The sequence below is a fragment of the Mytilus californianus genome, unplaced genomic scaffold, assembly GCF_021869535.1.
Source record: "Mytilus californianus isolate M0D057914Y unplaced genomic scaffold, xbMytCali1.0.p SCAF_4, whole genome shotgun sequence".
NCBI classification, from domain to species: Eukaryota; Metazoa; Mollusca; class Bivalvia; order Mytilida; family Mytilidae; genus Mytilus; species Mytilus californianus.
In genome coordinates, this window is record NW_026262690.1 from 99183583 (window position 1) to 99208136 (window position 24554).

A 24554-nucleotide genomic window follows, 5' to 3' on the forward strand; every position below is an offset into this window, starting at 1 on the left:
ATGAAATATAGGGGGAGTCCCTGGGTGTCACCCCCACCCCATCCTGTTTTGAGTTCTTGTAAACCGTCAAGATCCCCACCCCGAAACCATATATATTCTTGTACGAGACAATAAAACAAATCAAATGAAATAAAAGGCGAGTCCCCTGGGGTCACTCCCACTCCCTTCCTGTTTAAGAACTTGTAAACGGTTGAGATCACCACCCAGAAACCATATATATTCTTGTATGGGACAATAAAACAAATCAAATGAAATATAGAGGAAGTCCACGGGGGTCACCTTACCCCCCTTCGTTATGAAAACTTGTAAATGGTCGAGATCCCCACCCCTAAACCATATATATTCTTGTATGGGACAATAAAACAAATCAAATGAAATATAGGGGGAGTCCCTGGGTGTCACCCCCACCCCGAAACCATATATATTCTTGTATGGGACAATAAATCAAATCAAATGAAATAAAAGGCGAATCCCCTGGGGTCACTCCCACCCCATTCCTGGGAATGACTAATTATGGGAGCTTTGTTTTGGAGACTTCGTAACAGCATCATGTTACAATTATTTCTTGTATTAAATAAATTTTTTTAAAGTCGGAAAAAAGTTAAACACCCAATCTACACATTTGAAACCTATTTGAAATATTACACATCTACCGTTGCAAACTTTCCACAGGTGCTATCCAGCACTTTGATTGTTAAATATTCCCATCATAAATTGTTTTACATGAAAATGTTTTCCAATTTGCACATTAGTAATTAAGTAAACAAAACTAGATACTGCTGATTTAGCAGTATTAACGGCACTATATCCTAACCCATTCATATGCAATTCTAACAAAAATTTTAATACACTATTTACAGATGGATCAAATTGATCTGTTTTTTCTTTGTCACAAAAAAGCAGCCATTTTTATACGCCCGTTAACGGAACGTATTATGGTATATCGTTGTCCGTCCATCCATCCGTCCGTCGTCAACATGTCGGACATTAACTCAAAAACGCTTTAACCAATTTGCATAAAACTTTGGTGAATTGTTTATATCTATTGACGTGAGCTCCCTTTCGTTTTTTTATAAATTTTAGATTTTATGTTTCCGAGTTATGGGGTTTTATTCATTAAAAAAAGGGGGATTTTCCAGTTTTCGGACAACTCGAGAATGCTTTCACCAACTTGCAAGAAATTGTGGTGAATTGTTTATATCTATTGACATGAGCTCCCTTTTGATTTTTATATATTTTAGATTTTACAGTTTCCGAGTTACAGGGTTTTATTCATAAAAAAAAGGGGGATTTTCCAGTTTTTAGACAAAAAATCAAAAATGCTTTCAGCAGTTCTTATGAAACTTTGGTGAATTGTTTATATCTATTGATGTAAGCTCCGTTTAGAATTTTATAAATTTTACATTTTACATTTCTGAGTTGTGGGGTTTTATTCATTAAAAAAGGGGGGATTTTCCAGTTTTTGGACAATAACTCAAAAATGCTGTCAGAAATTCTCATGAAACTTTGGTGAATTATTTATATCTATTGATGTAAGCTCCCTTTACATTTTCATAAATTTTTAATATGACATTGAGAATTCAATGAACTTTAATTGTTTATAGTCTGACAACAGATTTACTAAGTATTGCGCAACAGCAAGAAATCTTTAATTGAATATAAATTCAATTCATATAACCAATTTCAAGTTCTTTGACTACATTTATTTAGAAACCTATAATATGTTAAGTATTTAATACAATCCAAATTCTGACCTGTATCAAGCTTGAATATTGTGTCCATTCTTGTCCCAACTGTTCAGGGTTGGACCTTTGCGGGCGTATCAAGCTGCGCTCAGCGAGCAGTTTATTTGAAGTATGTCCCATACTGTTTTTTTTGGTAGAATCTCTCCATGAATTGATGATGATGTCTGCAGCCTCTGCTGATACTCCTCCCTCACACATTTTATTCCGAAGATCTTGAAAGCCGCCAATCTCATGTTTTTCAAAGGATGAGTTTGATTTGTTTTGGGATTCGTTAGAATCGTTTCCACTTTTGGCAAAATATATGGTTGATCGCAAATCATTTGTAGTAGCTGAGGAAACCAAGGCTGTGTTGAAAATAAAAGTGTAATAACTAATGTGGTTGCTTTTTCCTGACAAATTTTCTGTATCACTGCACTGATCACACTGAAAGGAGGGAATATATAAGCATAAAATATATTCCAAGTTAAAGAGAATGCATTTACAGCCAAAGCATTCACATCCGGACCAAATGATACATATTGTTCTAATCTGTTGTTATGTTTTGATGCAAATAAATCAATATCACATGGACCAAGTTTATTCATAATACATTCAAAAATACTATCAATAATCATCCATTCCATATCTGAATTTGACTTGTGTCTGCTTAATGGGTCTGCTTTTATATTTAACTTTCCTGGTATATGAAATACACTAAGCCAAATTTGTTTATGTATACACCACAACCATATCTCTTTAGCTAAATTATTTAATGCCTCTTTTCTTCCTCCCATTTTATTCAAATACTTAATGGCATTTGTATTATCAAGAAATAATTGTACATGTTCATTACGAGTTCTGTCACAAAAGACTTTTAATGTCAAAAAAGCTGCTTTCAGTTCCAAAAAAAAAAATTTATTATGTTTTGTATGGCTCCATTCCCGAAGAGTGGTGCATCATCTGCGTTTCTGTTGTGATACCACTGGGCCAGATCAAATTTCCTGGTATGGTCCTTTTCTGGAGCTTTTTGGTTTGCGATGAGGTTAACTGTCTGTTGTATACCAGAAGCACATTGGGCTACCGACTGTGACACCATGCTGAACGACTGTATGATGGCGGCCATGTTGTTGTCACCAACGCTTTCGTGTGTATTTCCGGTCAAAACATTTGTATTCATCCGCGGACTATTTTCTCCAACTACAGGATTACGTAAATCTTCTGACGCTATTGCGGGTCTGTTGGGAGCAATGTCATGTTGTAGTGGAATAGCGGCGGGATTCACGAATGTTTCTGGTTAATTATTCTGGTCCTCGGTCTGGCTTGTGCTCCTGTGACTGTTTTGACGATCTTTGTTTTCCATATAGAAATTTTTCAAAACGGACTTCGAAACATTTTTAGGCACAACGATCGCCAACTGTTCTAGTTTCTCTCTTAATTGTTGAGACGTCCAATTTTCTGGATTGTTTAAGTCTAAATTCCTGTTTGAATATGGATGGTTCCTTGGAATTGCGTCTGGAAGTCATAATTGATGAATGTTCAATATCTTTTCAAAACTTTTCGGTAACGTTAAACAAATTATCCGTGGAATTTCTGTATAATCGTGAAATAAAAATAGTTTGAAGCACAAAGTTTCCTTTGGTTCGTACTCACATATATATAACGGACAAACGCATAAGTCCTATGATTGAAAGCAATAAGCCAACGATATTAAACAAATAGTTAGTATCACTTGAAAACGATATTTTGTTACTTTTACAATAACTAATGTATGCATGACTTTCCCTGTCAGCAACAAAACTCAAACTGAACAACTACCTAGCTTCCTTGGGAAATTTGAGAAGGGGCAATGTCTCATGACCAAATAAGGAGTGCTCATGCAGCCAGAGGCATGTCAGTAGCAAACATGTGCTACACACGTGCATACTATGATAACTCTTTAATAAACAACGCTTATATAAGTAATATAAGCTTCTATTATCACCCTTTTTAGCTCACCGGGGCTTTGGGCCCCATGTGAGCTTATGCCATCACTTGGCGTCCATCGTCTGTTGTCGTCTGTCGTCGTCTGTCGTCGTAAACTATTTAAAAAATCTTCTCCTCTGAAACTACTGGGCCAAATACCTTCAAACTTTAACTAAATGTTTCTTAGGGTATCTTGTGTATAAATTGTATCCGAAGTTTTGATCCATCGACAAACATGGCTGCTATGGCTAAAAATAGAACATAGGGGTCAAATGCAGTTTTTGTCTTATATCTCAAAAACTAAAGCTTTAAGAGCAAATCTGACATGAGGAAAAATTGTTCAAATGGTCAAGATCTATCAGCTCTGAAATTTTCAGACGAATCGAACAACCCATTGTTGGGTTACTGCCACCGAATTGGTAGTTTTAACAAAATTTTGCAGTTTTTTGTTATCATTTTGAACATTATAGATATATATAAACTGTAAGCAGCAATAATGTTCAGCAAAGTAAGATCTACAAAAAAGTTAATATGACCATAATTGTCAATTGACCCCTTAAGGAGTTATTGCCCTTTAAAGACAATTTTACACAATTTGTTCATCAAGTTTGCTAACATTTAAAAATCTTCTCCTCTGAAACTACTGGGCCAATTACCTTCAAACTTTAACTAAATGTTCCTTAGGGTATCTTGTTTATAAATTGTATCTGAAGTTTGTATCCATCGACAAACATGGCCGCCATGGCTAAAAATAGAACATAAGGGTCAAATGCAGTTTTTGGCTTATATCTCAAAAACTAAATCTTTTAGAGCAAATGTGACACAGGGTAAAATTGTTTAATTGGTCAAGATCTATCGGCCCTGAAATTATCAGACGAATCGAACAACCCATTGTTGGGTTGCTGCCACCGAATTGGTTGTTTTAACAAAATTTTGCAGTTTTTTGTTATTATTTTGAATATTACTATAGATATATGTAAACTGTAAGCAGCAATAATGTTCAGCAAAGTAAGATCTACAAAAAAGTTAATATGACCAAAATTGTCAATTGACCCCTTTTAAAAGGAGTTATTGCCCTTTAAAGACAATTTTACACAATTTGTTCATCAAGTTTGCTAACATTTTAAAATCTTCTCCTCTGAAATACAGGTGAGGGATTCAGGCTCTTGAGAGCCTCTTGTTAATATCCATAAGTGGTATTTTTTTGTGATTGAGTTATTTTCCTTTGAACAGAAATTGTTTATTATATACATAAAGTTTGATTACACTAAGCCTTTATAGATAATTTTCACTTGTTTATATGTCCTGTTCAGGGCTTCCAAAATTATTTTTAGCCAGCCGGACATTTTATATATTATCCCGATTTTAATCCCTTAAGACTAAATAAACAAAAGGTAATTATGGTATTCAGTTGCCGAGTTGGCCATCCCAATTATTGATATTAAAAAAAAAAAACGATATTAAACTTTCTTTGATTCAAATTCGAAGTTCTGACGTAAACTGTTAAATTGGCAGTGCACCATTCGAAGTGTGCAACATCAGCGTACTTATATCTGCCTTAGACTCTTTATTTGTGCAAAATAACGTTGTCAAAAACTTTACTACTTTAGTTTCGTTTTAAATCTTAAACCGGATGTTATCTTGACAATGGTAAAACATGGACCAGAGACGGATATGTAAATTCCGTGTACGTTTGCAAAGCATAAATGAGTGAACGTAGCTCTTTCTACGTTATTTCTTCAAGAAAATATTCGAAATAAACGTCAATGACAATTTAAGCATTTTTTGAAGAAATTAGGATGCATAATTAAATTTCACACATTCGCACATGTGTACTAGTTCAAACAGAGACATGTCTCTGGTTCAAACAACGTGGTTATGACGATTTTTAATTTTTTCCTCAAATCATATTTGTAAATGTATTTCTGATAATTTAAATCTTTTTGACTAAATTAATTAGATGCAAACTGCTGAAATGTAAGAAAATAACTTTGTATAGACCGATCAATGTCTGGTTCAAAATAGTTTACCTGTCACCTGAACAGGTAAATTTCAGCTGTTCGACAACTAATTAGCCTTGATTAAAATGAGAGGTATTAAAGTAGGGGTTGTTTTGATAGTACTTAATGATCATGTCACTTTTATGACCGGAAATGTGTGGCTGTTAAAGGCAAAAGGTTGGGTAAAAAAGATCGGGAATTATGTAAAAATGACCGTCTCTTAAGAAAGCCTTGAAAACTAAAAAGTAGATGACTGTTTCATGCTTTGCCAAGCCGGACTTTTACCGGACATTATACAAATGTCTGGAATATATAACCGTTTTGGAAGCCTTGGTACTGTTATCAGTTTACTAAACATATGGTTAATGTCCTATCTGGCCACAGACCACAATTAAATTCTCTATTAGTTCTTTATAACGTTTTGTTTCATTTAAAAAAATGCACTGAATCTTTTTGTCAAATATTTTGTGTGTGTAAAGTACAGTACTAGTCCAAACATATATCCAACATTCAGAAAGATTGCTCTCCAGTATCTTACAAATTTAGCCAATACACATCCATACCCCTATGGACAAGTCAAGAGGTGTTCCGAAAACTGTAAATATCACCTTTTTGCACCTGGCCTAATCACTCTTTCCATATCAAAATCAGTTAAAATACAACATCCAAAAGTTTATTTCACCTCTCTTCTTTCATTTCCATCCAAAAAAAACTAAGAAATGAGTGAGGAAGGGAAAGAAAAAAAATTAAGAAAAAATACACTCTAATTAAAAGGAACTATATTCGTGGACAACGAAAAGCAGGATCATTAATTGTGGTCTTGGGCCTATTAGGGGGCTAAAACTTGACCAATTCTAATAATAAAACTTGGCATGATTTAAGCTTAGTGTATTATGAAACAGTTTACAAAGTTTCAAAGCCATATGATACCAATTATAAAAAATGTGGCATTTTTTATATCTGAACTTTGGGTGCTAAATTGTGGCGTTGAATTAGAACAATTTCAACTATCAAATTTGGGCTTCTAAAAACCAAAATATACCAAAACTTACACTTTTTAATGTCTCTATGTATAAGTTATCACCTATTAAAAGCAACAGATAGCATACTTCATGTTTCAGACTTATAAAAAATGGCCAGAAGTAAATTTTATATGAGCCTGTGCCAAAAAATAGAGGTTTTCAAATGAAGTGAGGCCTTATATGAAATGTAATATTTTTCACTTACCACAACTTTCTGAAGTTGTTAAGTTATAAAAAAACATTTTACATGTTATAAATGTACTTTTAAATGGAAATATAAGTTTCAAATAGCTTAACACATGTGAATAAAATGGTCTTCAGCAATGTCAAGCTTAAAAAAACAGGTTGTCAATTTAGGTCGTTCCCCACATTTGCATATTAAAAAGCATATAAATGATATGGGAGATGGAGATATGCTTCTTTTTGCTCAAATCTTTGCTTAGATATGATAAAACATGGAGCCTGGATGTAACAAGACTGTCGCTCTCGACTATATATGTAGACAGTATGATCTGATGCAAAGTTATTAGTCCCCTACCGACAAAGTCGAAGGGGACTTTAGGTTTGCACTCTTTCCGTCTGTCCGTTCGTCAGTCCGGCAACTCAGCTTTCCACACTTTTTTTCTTACTTATTGAAGATATTGATTTGATATTTGGTATATAGTTTTATAATGACAAGTTATAGATCAAGTTCGAATTTTGTTCCGGTCTGATGATTTAGTCCAGAGTTATGGTCCATAAAAAAAATCCATAACTAATGTTAGAGTACTATGTTAAACCATATATCTGTACAAAGGGAGATAACTCATTTTTTAAAAGACTTTCTTTGGTAAATTGTTTGAGAATTTTGTGGCAGGTTTATATGTTATTTTGTATAAACTAATTTTCTGAATGCTACATGTATATATATATGTATTATTTTTTTTAAGTGAAATCCTTTAATTAGATAATAATCTATTTTTATTAAAGTATATATTTCATTACATTACATTGTGTAGATAAAAGTTGTTGACATTTTATAGATAAGTTACAAATCTATATTAGTTTGTGACAAATGAAAGAAAAAAATATTTGGAACTATTAATTATATTTGATTGTAATTCGAAAATAGATATACATTGTATTACATCATATCTAATGTTAGAGTGTTATAGGTTTTCCACACTTTTTTTCATCATGCTTGAAGATATTGATTGACAATTAGTGTATAGTTTTATCATGACAAGTTACAGATCAAGTTCAAATTTTTGTTTCAGTCTGATAATTTTGTGCAGAGTTATGGTCCTTGGACTTGAAAAAATTCTCTCATATATTCAGTTTTCCACACTGTTTTTAGTCATGCTTGAAGATATTGACTTGATATTTTCTATTTGTTTACACCATGACAAGTTATAGAACAAGTTAGCATTTTGTTCCAGTATAATGAATTTTTACCCGGTAGGGGACTATGTATTGCCATGCAATACTCTCAGAATGCTTGTTTACTTTACTTTTTAAAACCGGCATGAAATTTCAGCCTCAAAAGGCCAATATTTTAACCACTAGCTATCAAACAAAAGAAAATAAAGGTAGTCTGTGAAACAGACAAGGTCAAACAACCAGTAATAAGTGCTTTTGATACAGATTCAGTGAAATCTGCTAAAAGGAATTCAACTAGTATGTGCATAGAACCTCATTTTTCAATTGCTTCATACTGACCGTTAGACTAAGACCATTAAAGCAGAACATTTTGCACTCTTATTCTGATTTTATCTACTTTTTTTGTATGTTCAGTGTTCAAAAATGAGTTAAACATCTACATTAGATACCACAAACACAAATAGAAAATCAGAAAAACCTGTCAGAGAGAAAGTAAGCATGCTACTTTTGTAAAAATATTGAAACAACTGAAATAGTTCAATTTTTGGCATGTAGGCTGAAATGTCACTTTTTTACAAAATTTCTATCAAATAAAAGTGGAAATCATTTATTCTCATGTAGTTTGACAAATTAATACCAATAGATCATTCAGGGAAGTTGTCAAAGTACAAATTCAATATTTCCTGAATTCACCTCTCTTAGGCCACAGACTCTATTAGTTCTTTATAACGTTTTGTTTCATTTAAAAAAAATGCACCGAATCTTTTTGTCAAATATTTTGTGTGTGTAAAGTACAGAACTAGTTCAAACATATATCCAACATTCAGAAAGATTGCTCCCGAGTATCTTACAAATTTAGCCAATACACATCCATACCCCTATGGACAAGTCAAGAGATGTTCCGAAAACTGTAAATATCACCTTTTTGCACCTGGCCTAATCACTATTTCCATATCAAAATCAGTTAAAATACAACATCCAAAAGTTTATTTCACCTCTCTTCTTTCATTTCCATCCAAAAAAAAACTAAGAAATGAGTGAGGAAAGGAAAGAAAAAAAATTAAGAAAAAATACACTCTAATTAAAAGGAACTATATTCGTGTACAACGAAAAGCGGGATCATTAATTGTGGTCTTGGGCCATCTCACTATTATAATTGGAGTGACAGATTTATTTGAAAATTATATGTTTTCTAAGTGTTGATGATTAAAAGCTATATAGGAGTAATTATAGTTAGAAATTTACTGTTCATTATTAGACATTTTGAAGATAATTACAGATAAGTTTTATAGATTTTTAAAAGACATTGTATTAATGAAAAATAAATTTTTTGATTTTTTTTTCTTTTCTTTGGTAAATTGTTTGAAGAATTTTGAGGTAAGTTTGTTTGTTATTCTGTAAAAACTAATTTCCTGAATGCTATATATATTTTTTTTGATTAGGTGAACTCCTTTCAAAACTAAGCCTTTATTGTCTATTTATAAACATATATTTAGATTTCTGATTTTGGGCCCAGTTTTCAAGTTGGTCCAAATCGGGGTCCAAAATTAAACTGTGTTTGATTTCAACATAAATTGAATATATATAGGGTTCTTTGAAATTCTGAATCTAAACCTGTATTTATTTTCATTATTAGTTAGATAATACCACATCGAGGTACAAAGGGTCCTAAATTAAACTTTTGTTTAATCAACAATTGAATTTTTGGGTTCTTTGATATGCTGATTTTAACAATGTTTGAGTGTTAAACCATATCTAATTTTAGAGAACTTAGTCATCACAGGTTGTTGTTATTATATTATTGATTATAATTTGAAAAATAACATCATATCTAATTTTATAGAACTTAATTATCACTGGTTTATTGATTATAATCATATATATTTATCCAGTTTGAGTTATTTCCCTTTGCACAGAAAATATATGGATAAAATCAAATTGTGTTTCATTTCAACTTAAATTAAATATATATAGGGTTCTTTCAAATGCTGAATCTAAACCTGTATTTAAATATTAAATTTTTGGGCTCAGTTTTCAAGTTTGTCCAAATCAGAGTCCAAAATTAAACTTTGTTTGATTCACAAAAATTGAATTTATGTAGTTCCTTGAAATCTAACCATGTATTGAGAGATTTTGGATTGTGGGTTCCTTATCAAATTGGTCCACATTGTGGTCCAAAGGGTCCTAAAGTAAACTATTGTTTGATTTCATCAAAAATTGAATTCTTGGAGTTCTTTGATATGCTGATTCTGACAATGTACTTAGATTTTGGATATTTGACCATAATAGGTAAATGTCCAATTTCAAATATTTCAGTTCTTTGACCACATTCATTTTGTGTCACAAACCTATGCTGTGTCAAATATTCAATCACAATCCAAATTCAGAGCAGTTTTAAGTTGAAATGCAGTGTCCATACTTGCTCAACTGTTCAGGGTTCGACCTCTGCAGGAAAATCCGGTTTGATGTCACTCTGACAGCTTCTTGTTTTGTATATAGATTAGACAGTTAGACTGTTGGGTTTCCTGTTTGAATTATTTTACACTAGTCATTTTGGGGCTTTTTATAGCTTGCTGTTCCGTATGTGCCAAGGCTCCGTGTTGAAGGCCGTACTTTGACCTATAATTGTTAACTTTAAATAAATTGAGACTTGGATGGAGAGTTGTCTCATTGGCACTCATACCACATCTTATTTATATACAAAGTGCCAAAAAGACAAAGAACAGAAATGAGAACACCAAAACGGTGGAGACACAGACAACCAACATATAACACAAAAAACTAAAAAGTACACACATCAACAAACAGCATGAACCCCTAAAAACTGGGGATGAACTTAGGTGTTCCGGAAGGATGAGCTGTTCCTGCATCTTGCAAGACACCCGCCATGTTGCCATTTATAAGTTATGCCCAGTGAAGGAGGAAAGACATCGATTACAATTCAATGGAGATCATTTAAGACAGTTGAAATAATTTTTCAATTAATTAGTTGAAGATCTGATGTCCTCAGAAAGTAACAGTAATACAAGAAGTCATAAATATGCTGCAATTCAAAGTGGGTATTACATGTCTTGGTGAAAAAGGAAAAAAAAAAAACACTTCAGCAGTTGATAAATTAAAGAAATATCAAAGTCCAAGGGGTAAATCAAGTTTCATACCATCTTGTTTTAAACAATATTGTCAGAACCTATGATTTTATGCTTACAAAAAGAAATATAATCGCTCGCCTTTACTTTTCAAGCTTCACCTCAAAAATTGGCAAATTTATAAAAAAAAATTTATTAAAATTTTCAAATCGCTTGTTTGCCCCAATTTCTGGAGTGGAAAAATCCGTAGAACAAGAAATTAAATTGCTGTGGCCTCATTTCTCTAAGTTTTAAAGAACCATTTATTGCCCTTGTACCTTGGATAGATAAAATATGTGCAACGCGGGGGACATCAGAACTCTGTTCTTTTATTTTAACTATATTGGATTTTTATACGACCGCAAACAAACTTTTGTGGTCGTATATTGGTATGTCGTCCGGCGTCGTCGTTTGAAGACACATTAGTTTTCGCACTCTAACTTTAGTTTAAGTGAATGGATCTCAATGAAATTTTACCATAAGGTTCAATACCACAAAAGGAAGGTGGGGACTGATTTTGGGGGTTATGGTACCCACAGTTAAAGAATTATGGGGCCAAAAAGGGGCTAAAAATACGCATTTTTGTAACTTCCAGACATAACTTGTGTGTAAGTGTATGGATCTCTCTGACATTGTACCACAATGTTCCATATCACAAAGGGAATGCTGGGATTGATTTTGGGGGTAATTGCCTCCAAATTTTAGGAATTAGGGGCCAAAAAGGGGTAAAAAACAAGCATTTTTCTAATTTCATGACAATAACTTGTGTGTAAGTGTATGGATCTCTCTGACATTGTATCACAAGGTTCCATATCACAAAGGGAATGCTAAGATTGATTTTGGGGTAATTGCCTCCAAATTTTAGGAATTAGGGGGCCAAAAAGGGGCAAAAAACAAGCATGTTTCTAGTTTCCAGACAATAACTTGTGTGTAAGTGTATGGATCTTTATGAAATTGTACTACAAGGTTCCATATCACAATGGGAAAGCTGGAATTGAGTTTGGGGGTAATTGCCCAAAAAGTTTAGGAATAAGGGGCCAAAAATAAGCATTTTTCTAGTTTCCAGACAATAACTTGTGTTCAAATGTATGGATCTCTCTGAAATTGTACTGCAAGGTACCATACCACAAAGGGTAGGCTGGGATTGATTTTGGGGGTAATTTCCTCAAAATTTTAGGAATTAGGGGCCAAAAAGGTGCAAAAAAACAAGCATTTTTCTGGTTTCAGGACAATAACTTGTGTGTAAGTGTATGGATCATTATGAAATTGTACTGCAAGGTTCCATATCACAAAGGGAAAGCTGGGTTTGAGTTTGGGGGTAATTGCCCTAAACGTTTAGGAATTTGGGGCCAAAAAGGGGCCAAAATAACGAGCATTTTTCTAGTTTCCAGACAATAACTTGTGTTCAAATGTATGGATCTCTCTGAAATTGTACTGCAAGGTACAATACCACAAAGGGAAAGCTGGGATTGAGTTTGGGGGTGATGAATCATAAGGGGGTTCAAAAAATTGGGGGGGGGGGGATTTTTTTTCATTTTTTTTCTTTAAAATTTTCCATTTTAAATTGGTTATTTCTGATTATATATAAAAGCAAATAATAATGATAGTTTGAATAGGTAAATTAAAAAAATTTAAGTTCTTAGACCACTTTTATTCTGTGTGAGAAACCTATGCTGTGTCAAATATTTAATTACAATCCAAATTCAGTGCTGTATCAAGCTTGAATGTTGTGTCCATACTTGCCCCAACTGTTCAGGGTTCGACCTCTGCGGTCGTATCAAGCTGCGCCCCAGCGGAGCATTTTATTATTTCTTAAAAAAAGATTATTTAAACAAATTCATTGTTTAATAGATGTGTAGCTTAAAATTAAAGTAGGGACCCATTTTTAGCTCACCTGGCCTAAAAGGCCAAGTGAGCTTTTCTCATCACTTGGCATCTGTTGTCCATCGTCGTCATTAACCTTTTACCAAAATCTTCTCCTCTGAAACTAATGGGCCAAATTTAACCAAACTTGGCCACATTCATCATTAGGTATCTTGTTTATCTTGTAGGAAATTTTGCCCTGAAATTTTACTGATTTTTTTCATGTTTGCCTAATATCTGAAAAACTATAATAGATAGAGAGAAACTTTATACACCAAAAGAGATCAACAAAACAAGATCTACAAGTAAGTCCCCCAATGTGGAAATCGTCAGACAACTTCTTATTGGAGTTATTGCCCTTTAATGACGAGTTTTATCAATTTTTTTGTGTTTTTGCCAATTATCTGAAAAACTAGTATAGATAGATTGAAACTTAAATAAGCAAAAGTGATCAGCAAGACAAGATCTACTTATAAGTTAAAATAATTAAATCATCTGAAAACCCCTTATTGGAGTTATTGCCCTTTGATAATGATGTTTACCATTTTTTTTTGCGTTTTGCCTACTATCAGAAAAACTGTAATGCTAAGATAGATAGAAACTTAGATAAGCAAAAATGATCATTAAGACTTGATCTACAAATAAGTCAAATAGCAGAAATCATCAGTCGACTCCTTGTACGAGTTCTTGCTCTTTCATGACGATTTTTACCAATATTTTACGTTTTTGCCTAATATCTTGAAAACAGCAAAAAATGATCAGCAAGACAAGATCTACAAATAAGTAAAATTTTGCCGAAAAAGAGAGAAACTGTAAACAAAAAAATTATCAGCAATACAAGATCAACGGAAAAAAAGATTTGTGTCATGAATTCTATTCTAGTCCACAATGTTAGAGATGCTCATAGACCTAGGTGAGCAACACAGGCTCTACTAAAGAACCTCTAGTTATTAGAGTGGGCTGTGCAATTGTGCCCACTATATATGGAGAGTGGTCATGGTCATATAGTTTAAATCTATATCCTATAACATATTTTTCATCTGTTCCCAGAATTTCTATGACTTTTAAATTTTTTATTTAGCACAGTTTTTTGTCTCGCAGTATGCGAGACATAGGTATTACTATCCGGCAGGCGGCGGCGTAAACTATTTGTATAAAGCTTTATATTTCAGAAGGTAGAAGATCTGGATGCTTCATACGTTGTATGCAGATACCTTATGTTACGAAGTTTTTCGTCTGTCATATTCCCATTGTCCTTGACCTCATTTAGATGGTTCAGTGACTGCTTGAAAAAAATTACAGTTTTTTTGTCATGTGAATTTCTCACTTATTTTGAGTAATAGGATAACTATATTTGGTATATGGGTTCCTTGCATCGTCTACATGTCCGTCAGATAGGGTTAACCTGACATTGACCTCAATTCATGGATCAGTGATCAAGGTTAAAGTTACGTGATTAGGTCCGTTTCTCAGATACTACAAGCAGCAGGTCAACTATCTGTGGTGTATGGAATGATTGTAAGGGGTACATGTCAGACTGGCAGGTTTCATCTGACCTTGACCTCACTTTAATGGTTCATTGGTTAATGTTAAGTGTTTTGTGTTTTAGTCTGTTTTTCAAGTACTATTAGCAATAGGTCAACTATATTTGGTTTATGGAATGATGTAAGGTGTACATGTCTGTCTAGCCGGTGTCATCTGACCTTGACCTCATTTTCATGGTTCATTGGTCAATGTTAAGTTTTTGTCTCGCATTGACGGAGTCAAAAAGCGAGACATGGTATGCTGTTTCCGGCGGCGGCGGCGTCAACAATGTATTAGTTTGTGATTAGGTCTAGTTCAGGGTGAACCACTAGTCGTAGGTCAATGATATTTGGTATGCAGTTGTATTAGCATTGGCACATCTCATTTCCATGGAGATTATTTGGCCCCACCCCCTCAGTCAAGGTCTATTGACTTTGAAACTTTGCTTAGTTTACATGTATTAGTTTGTGATTAGGTTAGTTTATGGGGAACCACTAGTGGTAGGTCAATGATATTTGGTATGCAGTTGTATAAGCATTGGCATTACTCATTTCAATGGAGATTATTTGGCCCCACCCCCTCCGTCATGGTCTATTGACTTTAAAACATTTGCTTAGTTTACATGTATTAGTTTGTGATTAGGTCAGTTTAAGGGGAACCATTAGTGGTAGGTCAATGATAATTGGTATGTAGTTGTAGAAGCATTAGCACATCTTATTTCCATGGAGAATATTTGGTCCTTACTTCTCAGTCATGGTCTATTGACTTTGAAACTTTTGCTTAGTTTACATGTATTAGTTAGTGATTAGGTGAGTTTAAGATGAACCACTAATGTTAAGTCAATGATATTCGGTATGCAAATGTATTGGCATTTACAAGTTTCATTTTCATGGAGATTATATAACCCCACCCCCTAATTATGGTTCATTGACTTTGAAACTTTTACATAGTTTACAAGTTAATGTTTGTGTTCAGGTTTGTTTAAAGGGAATGACTTGGTTTGCAGTTGTATTAGCATTGGCACATCTCATTTCCATGGAGACTGTTTAGCCCTGTATATTCAGTCATGGTTCATGGACTTTGAATATTTGCATAAATTACATGTTAAAGTATTGTAATTTTAATTTCAACATTTGCATTATCAAAATAACAAATAGGCGAGACATATCTCTGTGTTAACAGTTTATTGTGTTTTGGTCTGTTTTTCAAATAATAATAGAATAGTTCAACCATAATTGGTGTATGGAATGATTGTAAGGTGTACATGTTTGTCTAGCCAGTATCATCTGACCTTGACTTCATTTCCATGGTTCATTGGTTAACATAAAGTTTTTGTGTTTTGGTATGTTTTTCAATTACCATAAGCAATTTGTCAACTATATTTGGTGTATGGAATGATTGTAAGGTGTACATGTCTGTCTAGCTAGTATCATCTGACCTTGACCTCATTTCCATGGTTCATTGGTTAACATTAAGTTTTTTGTGTTTTGGTCTGTTTTTCAATTACCATATTGCTTAAAGCAATATGTCAACTATATTTGGTGTATGGAATAATTGTAAGGTGTACATGTCTGTGTGACAGTTTCCATCTGACATTGATCTCATTGTCATGGATCTTTAAAAATGTCAAGTTTATCTGATACCGCATAGTGGGTTTTTTTTTCGCGGGTGTAAAATTTCGTGATTTAGGGGCAACAAAGTATACGAAAAAAAATTTCGGTTTTTATTTTGGCGGATTCTTAATTTCCAATTAAATATTTTGGCGGATACTGAATTGGTTGCTATTAAAAAGTTGTAAAAAAGTGGCAGGCAGAAAAGAGTTAAACATATCTTTGCTGAATGACGTCTTATTTATTGAATATATTCAGATACAGTTATTCAATAAAATACCAGTGACATAGATATTTGTCACAGGTGTACAAACGTATTGTAAATGTTAGGGTTGATTAGTTATGAAATTGACGGGACCTTTGATGTACTAATTAGGTTATAAAATTATCATGAGTGACTTACACGTACAACTCTTATATAATTAGACACTAATTAAGAAGGGTAAAATACCTAACAGTCTGAGAGTACCTTACTCTCTTATATTATTTGACACAAAATAAAAAGAGTATACATATGCATTGTTTAATTAGCTCTCATGAAGTCCTTTTATAAAATACTTGTATGTATAGTGCCCTTTGGCATTAATGTTGTTCAAACAAACACATACCGTTATTGACCTGCCGACCAGAAAAAAATAGATAATTCACAAAACGATATATAGCTATTAGAATGTACCGAATGTATGCATAAATTTTGGCGGAATTTATTTTCGTGATTTTCATTTATCCACCAAAATAAGCGAAAAATAAACACCCCGCGAAAATAACCCGCTATACAGTACTTGTAGAAACCTTTATCTTTAAGACTTTCAACATAAAATTAATGGTCAGTAAAACAGGAGAAATTTCAGCATGTGCACTCTTGTTTCATTAAGTGAGACAATTCTGTTTTGATCAGTATTACATGTATGTTTCACTGAGATTTAGAATTACCATTTAATTATAAGTATTGAACTTTTCTGTTTTTAATGCTCTTCAACTTCATATTCTAGTTGGCCTTCAAACTGCTTTGATTAGAGCACCACTGATTCTCATTTTAATGAAACACTCTTTTGGAGTACCCTGGTATTTCTTGTGAGTTTTTTTGCCCCCAAAATGACGATTCTATATGATTTATTACATTTTATTTGCATGATAGGTCCAAACACATTTGAGATGGAACTTTCATATGTATTTCTTTAACCTCGAAAAAATCAATGTAGGATAACAAAACTTGCAGCCAGTTTGACCCCCACCCCTAACTATGTGAATTAGGTTTTTATACGACCGCAAAAAATTTGCGTTCTTATAATGCTATCACGTCGTTGTCATCGTTCGAAGACATTTGGTTTCCGGACAATAACTTAAGTTTAAGTGTATGGATCTCTATGAAATTTAACCAAAAGGTGATGGTCCCAACCGTTTAGGAATTAGTGGCCAAAAAGGGGCCCAAAACAAGCATTTTTCTAGTTTCAGGACAATAACTTGTGTATAAGTATTTTGATTACTCTGAAATTGTAGCACAAGGTTCAATACCACAAGTAGAAGGTTGGGATTCATTTTAGGGGTAATTGCCCAAACCGTTCAGGAAAAAGGGGCCAAAACAAGCAATTTTCTAGTTTTCGGACAATAACTTGTGTTTAAGTGTATGGTCTTAAATTGTACCACATTTTACAAAAAGAAAATTTCTTCAAAATTTTTTTTTTTGGGGGGGGGGGGGGTTTTCCCCTCAAGATTTAAGAAATTACAAAATGTATCAATTTTCCCCTCAAAAAAAATTGCTAATTCTTTGTATATAGTCTGAAAACAGATTTACTAAATATTGTGCAACAGCACAGTGTATTGCACAACAGCAAGAAATCTTCAATTGAATATAAATTCAAATCATATAACCAATTTCAAGTTCTTTGACTACATTTATTCTGTGTCAGAAACCTATAATGTGTCAAATATTTAATTACAATCCAAATTCAGACCTGTATCAAGCTTGATTATTGTGTCCATTTTTGCCCAAACTGTTCAGGGTTGGACCTCTGCGGTCGTATCCAGCTTCGCTCGGTAAAGCAGTTTATTTATCCTACATCAATCTTTTGATGTTGACCCTAAGTTATAATGACTATAATAGAAAAGACAAAATATATGATAGAAAGAGTACTTATAACATGTATGACTTTAATTAATAAAAATAACACTTTTTGGTGCAAAGGTAGTGCTTTTCTGAATTAGCCTTCATCAGGAACACTCCAGACCAAAAATTTGAAAGCCAGTGATGTATATTAAATACTTATACTTGAGGAGCTATATGACCAGTCTGTGGTTAAAGTTTTTGACTGTCCATTTGTCCTTTGGTAATTTGTTTTACTTGCATTCAGTACACTTTCAATTTTAATCTTGCCCATTGAACTTGGAACGGGGGCATTTAGTGTTACCCTTTACCGTCTGTCCCATTTTCGTTTCTGCACTCTATCTTAATTTGAGCAGTGAGTCACATACCGTTATAGCACCTTTATAACTAGGAAAATTACAATTTTTTTCATTTCTGCACTCCAACTTTGTCTCATCCAAATTTTATGAAACTCATACAAAATGATAGGAACTACAACATGTAGACAGAAATTTGGGTTGTAAGGCATTTACCATTCTAGAGTTTTGCCCCTTTTTAACTTGGAAAATTGCTTGAGCAGGGGCATTCATGCCCTCCGACACATTTTTCTTTTATTTTATGAATGTCTCACAACAAAAAATTGTGATATACTTTGTAGGATATGGTGTGCAACTCAACATATATTTGTAACAGATAAAAAAAATTATCAGTACAAATTATAAACAGAGCCAAATTTGCATATATATAAATGTAAAAATATGGTTTCAAATTTTATTTCAGGTATCAAAAACTTATAGATTATTATACATCTCATCATCCTGATATCAGAGTAAATGTGGAAGAAGATCTTAAAAAACTAAAGGTAACTTACAGACCTTGAACACAAAATATCATGATATGCAATTGCAATATAAAATACATTCAAGTTTTTGTTCAGTTTGTTAAAATATTCATATGTTAATCTAGTATGTACAATGCAACGTCTATAGAGACATACATTTAAATTTATCAAAACATTTTCAGATACTTGGTAAAATTTAATATAATGTTACTAGCAAGAAAGATAACATTAACAAACTAGTATCTCAATTGTTTGTAAAACAATTGAAAGGTCTGTCCTTTAAAAGTCTGATATTTGTAATGTACTCTTTATGACCTTTCATTTGAAATGCGACAACACCCCCATTTTTGTTTCCACACTCTAACTTTTAAGTTTGCCTCATTCAAGTTTTGCAAAACTCATACACAATGCTGGGAGTCAAAACTCACAGAGTTTAAATTTTGGCAGCGAGTCACTTACCCGTAGTTCTAGAGTTATGCCCCTTTTTAACTTGGAAAATTGCAATTTTTTTCGTTTCAGCACTTTCGATTGGTTAAAATTCAGCATTTTTTCGAGTTTCTCTTGACTTTAAATCAGGTATAAGCGATAAAACCGAAAGTGAAAAATTTTGATAAAATAAAGTAACAAAATGGCAGATATTGTTTGGAGTGATGGCTAACAAATTCAGAATTATTTCAATGAAAATGACGTGACAGTGGCGGCCGATTTGAAGGATTCGGATGAGAACATAAGATATGATAAATGGAAATAGAAACATCCTAGCAAATCTGCCAACAATACTTTTCATGCGAGAACCACTGCCACTGGGATTTCCCAGACGATGTACGAAACAGATGGACATGAGACAGGATTGTGATGTTTATCCTTGTGCCGTTCAACTGTGAAACAAAATTGATCACAGACATCGTTAGTTACGAACTTTTTCTTTGTTTTAGATTATTTAGTGACGAAACCTTTATCAATGAACCTGTTGGTTAAACTTATTTGTACATGGAAGTAAACGTCAGCACAGTGAAAGTCGGAAGGAAAATAGTCTCATAAAATCACAATGGAACTAGTTCATTAAACAGATTTTCAACTATATTGGTCCAATTCTAAAGTGATGGATACTTTTGTAAAGTTTTTACATTGATGGATTCGTTAATAAAACATAAAAATTTTTAAATATACCTTTGTTTACCTCTATTTGCACCTGTACAGGTAAAAAATGTACGAAGACAAACAAAATATAAAAAGAAATAAAAAATACAGAAACTAACAATACTTTTTTATATAACTTTTATTGATGAATACTCAATATTTACAAAGATATAGCAATTATAAGTTAACATGTTTATTTCATCAGTGATTAAAAATTTATTCAGCAATACACAAAAGTACAATAGAAATGAATGCAGCAGTCTGCTAATGGGACCATCAAAATTTCATATTTTGTTTCAATGAAATAGCTTTTATGTATTAGTAAATAACAATGTTTATAATATCTTAATGCATAAAAATAAACCAGTTGAAAAATAGTGTGATCTTCTATTAACTACTATTAAGGTCATAAATGCTTAGTTTACCAAATAAACAAGTAAAGCTAACAAAGAGATTATAAGTATAAGAACCAAAGCATTATTCCAGAAATGGACACAATGGAACATATCAGAAAACTTTTTACATAAGAAATAAAAACAAAACCGTGAAAATATGAAAATAACACATGCACATAAATACCTAAGACTAGATCAATTGAACTCTTTAAAAATTGGCACTGACATCAAATGCTCTCAAAAAGTATTTTCACGTATTATAAGCAAGCTTGAGCGGGGGCATTTGTATCCTCAGACACATTCTTCTTTTATTTTGTCAAGTGAAATACTCACTTATTCAGTCTTCACGATAAACTTTTAAATCTACAGGCCCGGAAAATTTTAGTTAGACTCTGTTGGCCTGTGCTGATGATTTTTACAGGCCCGTTTGTTACCTTGATATGTCTTTTATCAGTTTACGAGATTTGAACATTGGTTAACTACTGTCACCTTAATTTACTTCCTATTTCGAAAAGTTACCATGGAAAATTAATCTTAACATGACGTGTTTGTTTTAAAATAAAATATATAGAATTCCTTTCGACAGAAAATGTTCAGATCTTTGTTTCTTTTCATAAATTTGGGTTTTAAAGGGGAAAACAACCAGGTCCTGTAAACCGACAAAACCAGGTCCTTCCATTTTGACATGGCCAATTTCTTTTGTTCTATGAATAGAAATACAAATACTGTATATTCAGAAATTAATGTGCATTTATTATGGCGAATGACTGATTATTCAGGGTCCGACACTTACTGTTGTCCGATTCCCCAGGGCAAGTTAATGCCGTATTCGGACAAGTAAAAACATCATCTTAGTTGTATGATCGGGCAAGTGAAAAAAAAGTGTTATATGATTAAAATTTCACAAAATCAATAGAGTCTGTTGTTTTGTCCATAGATAACTCAGTGATAATACTGCACGGTCGAGTAAAGTGCGCTTAACCCCCCTTCAATGCGTATATTTCGTCATTTGTTCGCACTGAATTCCCCATTTTACCAAAAATAGATCACGTTTAAAAATATTGGCCAATCAGGCGGCGTTGCTTCGTCATTATTGTTATCAATCGGGACACCACTCGGGCGTTTCCGACGCATGTGTTATTCCCACAGACCAATGGAAAGCGGAGGTCTATTTTCGTTGTTCTAACTTTAGAATTTGACATCGGATGTGTATTTCCCTAAGATGGAAAAACGTAAAAGCTTGAAAGAGAAAATGAAATTAAACTTTAACAAATTTGTCAGTTGTTGTCAGTTTATCAAGAAGGGGATTCTGGAAATATTATTGACCTCTCAATTCATCAATATTTATACTCCATAATCAATTTACACCCCATATACATGATAACTATATTTTATCTGCATGTACTACATTACAACCACAAAAATAGCATGTAAAAGTTTGGGCATGCAGATTTCACTTTCGGACAAATAAAAGTAATAGGGCACTTGCCCAACTGGACAAGTTGGTATAAAAATTAATGTTGAACCCTGTTATTGGTAAAAATATGAGTTCTAATTAATGCGATTGCAAAAAAATTTGAGAAGGAAAATCACTAATGAGATTATGGATGCAAGTTTTTATTATTGATAACCTGAAACTATGTCAATTTTATACGCCTGCAAAAGTTTGCGGCCGTATAATGGTATGGCGATGTTGTCGTTGTTTTCCTCTTCCTTGTCGTCCGAAGACATTTGGTTTCCAGACAGTAACTTGAGTATAGGTGAATGGATCTATATGAAATTGTACCACAAGGTTCCATACCACAAAAGGAAGGTTGGGATTGATTTGGGGGGTTATTGCCCTTACTGTTTAGAAATTAGGAGCCAAAAAACAAGTATTTTACGGTTCCGGACAATAACTTGTCAATGAGTATATTAAAGTCTATGGATCTCTATGAAATTGTTCCACAAGGTTCCATACCAAAAAGGAAGGTTGGGATTGATTTGGAGGTTATTGCCCTAACCGTTTATTTTTAGGGGCCAAAAACAATACTTTTCTAATACTTTGTTTAAATTGCTTATTTCTTGACCAATTTCAATGGTGTTTATTTCAAAGTCTTGAATTCTTGGGTTCTTTAATATGCTGAATCTAACCTTGTATCAAGATTTTGGATTTTGGGCCCAGTTTTCAAGTTAGTCCAAATGGGGGTCCACAATTAAACTTGGTTTGATTTCAACAAAAATTGAATATATGGGGTTCTTTGATATGCTGAATATAACCATGAATTTAGATTTTGGATATTGGACCACAATAATAGGTAAATGTCTAATTTCAAATTTCTCTATTCATCTTGTTGCAGTGCATTTTTATTTATTTCTCATAAATCTAGAATATTTATAGAAATTATTACTTCTTACAATTGAAAATGGTATATGTTTATTGTCCCCCGAGCAAAGTGTTGTGGGGGACATTGAAATACAGGGCATCCGTCCGATCTTGTTAGCGCTCTTACATGTACAATTCTTGCCAGATTTTTATGAAACTTATATTATAGGTTTATATCAGCAATGGCTTGAAAGAGTTCGAAAATCAGTGCCAATCAATTTTTTTTAAAAGAGTTATGCCCCTTGGAAACATTAATTATATGGAAAATTGCATCCTTAGCGCTCTCATGTGTACAATTCTTACCAGAATTTTATGAAACTTATATCATAGGTTTATACCAGCCATGTCTTTAACGAGTTCGAAAATCAGTGCCGATTAACTATATTTAAAAGAGTTAAGCCCCTTGGAAATATTTAGTATATTGAAAATTGCATTGTTAGCGCTCTCATGTGTACAATTCTTGCCAGAATTTTATGAGATTTATATTATAGGTTTACATCATCAATGTCTTTAACGAGTTTGAAAATCAGTGCTGATCAATTATATTTAAAAGAGTTATGCCCCTTGGAAATATTGATTATATGGAAAATTGCATTGTTAGCGCTCTCATGTGTACAATTCTTGCCAGACTTTTATGAGAATTATATTATAGGTTTATATTATCAATGTCTTGGACAAATTCGAAAATCAGTGCTGATCTGATCAATTATTTGTCCCCTACCGACGTAGTCAAAAGGGACTTTAGGTCTGTCTGTCTGTCCATCCGTCAGTCCGGCAAATCAGTGTTCCACACTTTTTTTCTTCATGCTTGAAGATATTGATTTGATATTTGGTGTATTGTTTTATCATGACAAGTTACAGATCAAGTTCAAATTTTGTTCCGGTCTGATAATTTTGTGCAGAGTTATGGTCCTTGGACTAAGAAAATTCACTCAAATATTCTTTTTTCCGCACTTTTTTTCATCATGCTTGAAGATTATGGTTTAATAATTGGTATATAATTTTATCATGACAAGTTACAGACAAAGTACGAATTTTGTTCCGGTCTGATAATTTTGTGCAGAGTTATGGTCCTTGGACTAAGAAAATTCACTCAAATATTCTTTTTTCCGCACTTTTTTTCATCATGCTTGAAGATAATGATTTGATAATTTGTATATAGTTTTATCATGACAAGTTACAGACCAAGTACGAATTTTGTTCCGGTCTGATGATTTTGTGCAGAGTTATGGTGCTTGGACTTAGAAAATTCACTTAAATAATCAGTTTTCCGCACTCTTTTGCGTCATGCTTGAAAATAATTGACATGATATTTGTTATATAGTTTACACCATGACAAGTTATAGATCAAGTTTTTGTTCCAGTACAATTAATTTTTAACTGGTAGGGGACTATGTATTGCCATGCAATACACTCAGAATGCTTGTTTTTAATAGAGTTATGTCCCTTGGAAATATTGATTATATGGAAAATTGTATTGTTAGGGCTCGCATGTGTACAATTCTTTGAAATTTTAATTATAACGGAAATTGCTTTGCATT

General features: G+C 33.1%; 1 protein-coding gene and 1 long non-coding RNA gene across 6 annotated transcripts in view; one reads left to right on the forward strand and one right to left on the reverse strand.

Annotated features, from left to right (window-relative positions):
• The window catches only part of LOC127698964 (adenylosuccinate synthetase isozyme 1-like), a 269886-nt gene that overhangs the window by 129737 nt on the left and 115595 nt on the right, over positions 1 to 24554 (forward strand). For all 3 annotated transcript variants that reach the window (XM_052202747.1, XM_052202749.1, XM_052202748.1), the window contains exon 7: positions 19053 to 19134. In XM_052202747.1, coding sequence (XP_052058707.1) covers positions 19053 to 19134 — 82 coding nt within the window. The remainder of the gene's footprint in view (positions 1 to 19052; positions 19135 to 24554) is intronic.
• LOC127699011 (uncharacterized) overlaps positions 1 to 24554 on the reverse strand; it is a 314933-nt gene that overhangs the window by 104341 nt on the left and 186038 nt on the right. The window contains exon 3 of one of the 3 annotated variants that reach the window (XR_007980996.1): positions 12158 to 12356. The exons of the other annotated variants lie outside the window; for them this stretch is intronic. This is a non-coding gene — a long non-coding RNA (uncharacterized LOC127699011). Of the gene's footprint in view, positions 1 to 12157; positions 12357 to 24554 lie in introns of those variants that run through there. 3 annotated transcript variants of the gene reach the window in all.